The sequence below is a fragment of the Pseudopipra pipra genome, chromosome 1 (assembly GCF_036250125.1).
Source record: "Pseudopipra pipra isolate bDixPip1 chromosome 1, bDixPip1.hap1, whole genome shotgun sequence".
In the NCBI taxonomy this organism is placed as follows: Eukaryota; Metazoa; Chordata; class Aves; order Passeriformes; family Pipridae; genus Pseudopipra; species Pseudopipra pipra.
The window spans coordinates 23,699,118-23,707,009 of NC_087549.1; the positions used below are offsets into that span (position 1 = coordinate 23,699,118).

Below are 7,892 nucleotides of genomic sequence, written 5' to 3' on the forward strand. Positions count from 1 at the left end.
TTATTTTGTTCCTGACACAACCACGGCATCCGATTAAATCAAAATGCAACATCACTATGTTGCAGCTCATCCATTTTGTCAATATGAATCATCCACTGAAAGGAAGGAAATAATCAGGAAACCAGGCTCTACAGCCTGTGAAACAAGACAATCAACAGGATAAAACACCTGGCACCACACATCGGAAAGAGTCTTGGTATGATCGGTCTAGAAGATAATATTAAGGAGGGCTGATTTCCCTGGAGATATTGGTGTATGCCCAAGGCCTCAGCTTTAATTTGTGCTAACATTTAGGAAAGGCATGTTAACAAAAGGATGTCAACCAGTCACCAGTTAAGAGGAACCTAAGTAAAAAGGTTAGGATGTAGAAAGTGCAAGAATGGGGCAACTCACCACACAGCCATCCAAGCAGTGATGAGCTGCGAGGTTTCTGCCTTTGAGGGCTAAACACACTTCACCAGACCAGAGCAGATATACCTGCACCATCCTTAGACAAGAGCATGAAAGCAAAGAAAGAACTGGAAAAGGTTTTGAAACTGCAAGCGTCTATTCTTGCAAGTCTGTATCAATTCCTCGTTCCTTTAATCATTTAGTTTTCTCCCTCAACAAAAGGAGGAAACTTGATAGAGGTAATTTTCTTTTCCTGAGATGAGGATTAGAGCTGCACTGGCTGATGTGGGTTTGATGGAACTAATGTTGGGAAGTTGAGAAGTAAAAAATGTGCTTCTATGCCCTCTGTCAAAATGAATCATTTGAATTTAAAAGAGACATCATGGTATTTGAAGAAGTTTCTGAAGTACCAGGCTTGACAGGACACCAAGGTGGGATGTCTACAAAGCCCCTCATTGTGCTGTCAGGCTACACCACTAGTCTTCAGTGGTAGGGCAAGATATCAGGAGTTTGGCTCATTATTGAATCACAACCAGTAAATCTACACCTGACAAATGGTTACTATAATGCTAAAAGACCCTTGTCATCTTCAGGACTGAAACACAAAATTAGTTTCAAATGAGCTGTATTTCCTCAAATTAAAAATTGCAGCCAGAGCATGATGCATTAACACTGCACTTGGACGTGAAATAGGCGGATCCACCCCCTATTTCCAAGATCTGTAGCAGAAACCAGACTGTCTGCTTGCCACAAGAAATTGGATTTTTTTTTTTTAATGTTTAATGTTATAGTCATCAGAGGTTAAAACGTGCAGCTCATGCTCCAGTCTCCTAAAGATATGACAGATCTGAGGAGCCTCAAGAAAGATCAAGGGAAGGAAAACAAAGGGGATTTGTGCACAAAGGCAAGAGAAAACATGAGACAAATTGGAAACCACAATCCTTTGAATTTAAGGATACTACATTTCACACCTCCTCCCCAACACAGAATAATTTAAAGATAAGCCACTGACAATGATGAATATTTCCCTTCCCTTAGGTAGCAGCCCTATCCCCTTGAAGAGGCTCCAGTGAAGAGGACAAGGAGACAAGACTGCCTGCTCTTCTGGGGAGCAGAGAAAAGGCCTCTGGCTGCCATCACTGACATTTCTGCAAGTCAACAGGGCTAGAAAAGTGTTGGAACACCAAGCAGAGTTAAATAAACCACAGGCGTGAGGGCTTAGGCTTAGGCACTGAGTGGCAGCTTATATGCTCCTTTAAAGCTAAAGACAGTCAATTCTCTTTAATTTTTAAATTTTTTTTTCTTTCAAGCACTTTTTACTTTTCTCACTCAGATTTTGTAAGACAGTATAGATGGGAATAATCTACTTAAGGATATTTAAACTTAAAAAAAAAAGCAGTAATTAATCTTTAAGCAGAGTTCATTATTACTCTTAGAAATGCTTTTTACCATTTTAGTGATACTTCTAGTGATATTTACACAGTCATGCTGTCCACTGTGCCTCTCTCTCCTGCCCAAGCTTTTGAGTCTGGTGGCAAATTCATTCTTACAAACTTGAACATCAGCAGCTGGCCAGAAGATGGGCATCCCTAATAAAGGTGTTCACTGAGGAAAAGGAAAAGAGAAAGCATCTTTTCCTAGGTCTCGAGGAGTAGTCCAGTCAGCAACACCTATGATGCTCATGCCTCTGCCCCAGCACGAGCTGTCCCTCCCACTGGCAGAAGTGCAGGGGCATGAAGGAGCTCTCACAGCAGGGAAAGCCTTCATGACACAGATTGCCCCTTCAAAATTAAAGGCTTAAGTTTATGAATTTCTCTTCTCCAATTCTTACAAAAATTGGCATGGGGAGGACTTTTAGTATAGCTACTCTGTCTGAACATGACGTGTCAGCTCCACCTCAAACACTGATGAGATTCCTGAGGGTGACGTTTCTATTAATTAACAGATCTGGTCTCACAAATACACCTAAGATTTGGATACAATGCTCAGGAGTATCATATCCTCTTGCAACACACTGCGGCACTGATTGGACTTACATTGGACCAAGCACAGAGTGCTGTATCTTGAAGGCAAAGCAATACCCTTACCATCACAGCTATGGCAATAGGCCTGTTTATTCCCTTGGCAGTCCACAAACAACTACATCAACTTGTGGATGAAGAGCCCACAGCCACAGTACACCTGGGCAATGTGATTATACCAACTGCCTCGTCTAAAGCTGTGAGAGTGGGTTTCAATTTTCCCTTCTTGGTTAACCACAACCAGCAAGCTTGACAGAGCAGCATGCAGAGATCACTTTGCATTATTTTCATGACTATTTCTTGATATACACCAGCCCCTGGGCACGTTTTCTACTCATACATCCCCTCAACAATTTTAGGAGGCAAGGTCTTGCTTTTCTCAATACTACCTGTAGGCTCATCCAGTGGGACCATGGAGCTAAAAGGCAATTGCAGGTGCTACTGCACACACGAGTAACAAAGAGAAATCTTCAGCCAATTTTTCACTTTTCACTTTCTGCACAGCTACTGCAGGTACCTCCACCGCATTGGGTGTTTGAGACACCTATGACATTTGTTGGGTAGCAAAGACATCACTGCAGGCAGATATCTGTACATCACAGGAAAAGCTTCAGGCAGATGTGGGGAATAGGACTTCAAAATCCATCTTATCTTTACTGCTGCCACTTCCCTAGCCTTTAAAGCCTGATTGTGGTGTCATCCTCTAGTTTTTAAAATGTTTTAATTTTGTTGTTTGTTTCCAGAGGAAAGCTCTGAAGCACTCTCAGACCTGTGATCATGGAAGTAGCACCAACAAAACCCCCAAACCAAACAAAAAAGCCCCCAGTTGCTGAGCTAAAAGTCTAGTAGAGTTGAAGAACAGGGCTAAGAAATTGTGTTCCTTCCCTTTTTGAAGCATGATAGACAAAGTCCTAAATGTAAAGCTTCTACACAGTGTGCACCAGTACCTATGGCCAGCATCAGAAAGGACAGCTGTGGGGGCAGAGGAGGAAATAGTTGTGCAGCCACACACGTCACACCCTGTGCAAGTTGGTAACAAGTATGAGGACTTGGGTAGGTACTTGCAGGTGTGCATGAACAGAGGAAGACTTAGAAGAGGAATGGACCTTCAGCCCTTTCAACTCTTCCTCACCACCCCCAGCCTTTCCACAGGCTACACACTGTTCTGAACTCCAGGTCTGATTCATAACTACACTCATGCACAGAGCCCAGAGCAGCAGGGAGGATTCAGAAGGTTATTGTAGTCTACATTCAATTTATTTCAGTGTCTCAACTGTTCACATGAATACCCTGTCTTCCTAGGACTACAGTTGCAAGAAACAGTGCACTAAGATACTATCTGACCTCCTGTTTTGTTATTTTTTTAAGTGCCAAAAAGCCTTGCTTTTCCCGAGAAAAAAAAAGAACAAACCAAAAAAACCCAAGCCAAACCAAACTAAAACCAAAAACAAACAAACAAACAAAAAAACCCCAAAACATCCCCCAAAAAACCCCCCACAAAACCCCCCCACAAAACCCCCAAACCAAACAACAACAAAAACCCAAAACAACCACCCCCCCCAAAAAAAACCCCAACACTTCCAAAACCCCAAGACATGCTCCCCTGGAGAAGCAGCAACTTTGAAATGCCTAAGTGCATTCATGACTTACGTAAGAAATGGCAATTAATAAGGGTCCAATAGCTTTGTTTTTCAATTAAAGAGACGATTAAAAGTTTGGCACACGCTCCATAATATTGATTACTATGTGATTCACTGTTAATTACATTTAGTAAGAGGCACGAGGAGAAATGAGGAGCAGACCAAAGTTAATTCTGTTTGACTTTTGACAGTTCACCAGGTCTCTTCAGATAAAAAAAATGGATGCTCAAATCCTCTCAGCATTTCATCATAATTCTGTAAAATAAGCAGCCAGAAAAAGATCCCAAGTTTGTTACTGTACAAAGTTATGAGATAGTTTTGATTTTCAAAGTAGCTTAAAGGAGTGTCTAAATGACCTTGTCCCACTTGATCATCGAATTCCTTTCTCCCTGGGGCTCATCTCTCATCAATACATTATCAGTGCACAGACAGTGGTAAAAACATGCTGTACACCACCAGATTGGAGAGGACAACACAACTAATCATTTGTTGAACACTGCTCACAAGGTTATTTGCTTTCATTATAAATAAGCAAGATGGTCAAGCAACATGTCCCCTTTCCAACTCCATCTTTAACTTGAATGAGAAGTTCTACTTTAAATATTGGGTGACATGTTTAAAGCTAGTACCTAGAAATACTGTGCAGAGTTTTTCTAATGTTAAATGTTTGTCACTTGCACAACTCATCACATTCCTGAAAGAATAAGTTTCTCAGGCAGGTGGCTCCAGGATTCTGAGACCACACACAGCACATGATGGTAAAGGTCACAGCCCCCAGCATGTTCCAGCACGTTTATTTTCCTCCCAGCTCTATGTTTCACATTTTCTGAGCACTAGGCTTAAAATCCATTTATAGAAAACATTAAATATTCCCTCTACAGTAAAGTTGCAAACATCTAAGAAAAAAACCAAGCAAATAATACAAAACAAACCCAAGCAAATGATAATCAGTAATGTTACCAGACCTGATTTATAGCTACAAACACACAATAAAACTTACTCTGAATAATACGAAAGTAACACATGGAAAGGATGGCTTATGAACCCACAACACATCTCGAGTTCAACACAGTTTAAGAAGTTTATCAAGTCTAACCATTCTCCTTGCTGTGTTAGTAAAACCATGCATGCTATACAAGCTGTCGATATATAGAGGACTTAAACAGTTGTATAAAGGTATCTCCATTTAGTTCTGCACACCAACTCCTAGGATTCTAGACTAAGATAATTTTGAGGTTTTGCTTGTCCTAAGCTCATTGACATTTATTTTGCAGTGACTCCTTTCCCCTCCCATGCACTGCTCTGCCAGAGTTGTAGCTGACCCCCAGCATCATTCGGCACAGTTCAGCGACCAGGCGCAGAGGGCTCTTCCAGCGCAGGGGGCTGCAGCTGCAGGTCTGAAAGCGTCCACACCACAAGGGCAGTGTCACCTCTCCCTTCCCAGGTCACAGAGGACCACAGCGGCAGAAAAGGCTTTCTGCTAACTGCTCCCACAATAGACAAACCATCTATCCTGGTGTGCCCCCTTTTTTAACAGCTTTAACCATTTGTTAACCCCTGAGCGGACGCCTCCAGTCCTACTAAAGTGAACCTACTGTGACAAGAATTCCTTACAAAACAACATAACCAAAACACCATTCCCTACGTTTTCAGCTGCTCCTTCAAAGGCAGGACGCAAAAGCTCTGAGGGAGGTACCGGGAAAGAGCCGGCACATTTCCACACCTCCTACCGAGCCCGGGGGGCAGCTCCCACAGTTGCCTGCGGCTTCCCGCGCCCCAGGAGCGCAGCATCGCTGCGGCCGCGTCTCCTCAAGTGACAAGTGCCCGGCACGGCCGTGCCTGATCAGCATCCTCCTCCCTCGGAGCGACCCTTCATCCCCACCCATCCCTTTCGCGGCCATCCCGACCCACCTGGGCCAGACCCGCGGGGAAAAGCGACCCCGTCCCCGCCGCCCGTCCCGGACCGCTACCTGCTTCGCCGTCGCGGTGCACCTTGACCAGCACCTCCGCCCGGCCGCCCGCTCTCAGCTCCCGCCGCAGGTAGAGCCGCCCCGACGTCCTGTCGACGGCCACAGGGGCGTTGCCGGGAGAGACCAGCTCGAACCAGCCGCCGGCCGCCCGGTCTCCGCTCCGCGGGACGGTGAAGACGGTGTCGCCCACCTTGATCCCGCGGGGCAGTCGGGCCGTGTAGCGCCGGGTTGCGGGTCCCGGCGGCTGCAGCGAGCGCGGTCCCCGCCGCCGCCCCAAGCCCCCCGCCGCCCCCCGCCCGCGCACAGCCAAGCGCAGGCACCGCGCGGGGCTGCGTAGCGGCCGCGGCCGCCCGTGATCGAGAGCGGCCACGCAGAGGCGGAGCCGGCGCAGCCCCAGCAGCGAGCCCACGGTCAGCACCTGCCCGCTGCGGGGCACCACGAAGAGCAGACGGCTGCCGGCGCCCGGCGGCCAGGGGCGGTAGGTGAGGCGCGCGTTGGCGCCTTCATCACCGTCCGAGGCGCGGAGCCGGGCCACCTCCGTGCCCAGCGGGGCCAGCTCGTCCACCTCCAGCGGCCGCGCCGGCGGCAGCCGCGGCCGGTGGTCGTTGCGGTCCAGGACCCGGACCTGCAGCAGCGCCTCCCGGGGGGACCGTCCCGCCCGCCGCCGCAGCCAGAGTCCGTACTCGGGCTGCGCCTCCCGGTCCAGGCGCTCGGCCGTGAGGAGCAGCAGCAGCCCCAGCCCGCTGCCCGGCCACCGCTGGACAGAGAAGCGCGAAGCGCCGTCTCCTTCCAGCGCCCACTCCCCGGCCGGCTCACCGGGGCCCAGCAGCCTCCGCAGCGGCACCCGCAAGCCCCGCACCCGGGTCCCCGCCGGGCTGTTCTCGGGCACCTGCCCGGAGAAGCGGAGCAGGCGGGGGGAGCCCCCGCAGCCCGGCCCCGCCGCCCCGCCGAGCAGCGGCAGCAGCAGCAGGACCGGGAGCAGCCCGCAGCCGCCCCGCCGCACCCGGCCCATCCCGCCGCTCCCGCCGAGCCGAGCGGAGTCCAGCACCCCGCGAAGCCTCTCTGCTCCGCTCTCGCCGCGAGCACCCACGGCACGGGCAGCCCCGGCCAGTGACGGCCATGGGCGGGGACGGGGCGAGCCCGCCCCGCGTGGTCGAGGGGGGCGCCCGCCCGTGGCAAAGCCTACAACGTTGCCGGGCCAATCGCTCATCTTCCCCCTTTCCACATTGCCCGTGACGGTAATCGGTGAGCGATCTCTCCCTGTCCTTGTCTCAGATCATAAACCTTCTGTTATATGTTCTCTCTCTTGTCCAGTTTCGAAGGGGAGTGATGGAGCAGCTTTGGTGGGTGCCTGGCATTCAGCCGGCGTCAAACGTGCCACATGCATCCAGCTGCTTGCTCCCGCTCCTCCACAGGTAGAGAGGGCACAGGATAAGGAACTGTGCCTTCTAAGGAGGGGGGGGGAGGGGGGCAATTTCGGGGAAAACGGCAGCCTTCTGCTCTCCTGAGCCTGTATTTAAAAAAAGCCCCAGTCAAGCTACAAGAGTGACCAGTAGGAGAAACACAGGAAAAACCACTGGTGCATAAAGGATAGTGGATATAAGTCTTGGGATATTTGAATCATTGAAGAATAGTTGTGACTCAGTAGAAGTGCTTCTCTGATGTAAGCTGAGCTTGTCTTAGAAGCATGGCCTCTTAGAAGTGCACATTTAGGTTGCTGCTCTGGAAGGAAAGATGCAATTTTAGCAGAAGGAGGAAGAGCAAACCATGTTTCAGCATACAATACGAACACCACCACCAATTATCACTTTTAACATGTCAGTCTTTGGGCAAAATATTTTTGGAACAAGAATAGTGTGTGCTGTTGTTGA

The 7,892-nt window shown here is 49.0% G+C and overlaps 1 protein-coding gene across 5 annotated transcripts in view; it reads right to left on the reverse strand.

Annotated features, from left to right (window-relative positions):
* Positions 1-7,171, reverse strand: part of LOC135411196 (neural-cadherin-like) — a 53,969-nt gene extending 46,798 nt beyond the window's left edge. For 3 of the 5 annotated variants that reach the window (XM_064648487.1, XM_064648482.1, XM_064648513.1), the window contains exon 1: positions 6,022-7,171. In XM_064648487.1, coding sequence (XP_064504557.1) covers positions 6,022-7,033 — 1,012 coding nt within the window. In that variant the 5' untranslated portion in view covers positions 7,034-7,171. The remainder of the gene's footprint in view (positions 1-6,021) is intronic. The other 2 variants (XM_064648473.1, XM_064648496.1) reach the window with 2 other exon arrangements.
* Between the last annotated feature and the right edge of the window lie 721 nt (positions 7,172-7,892).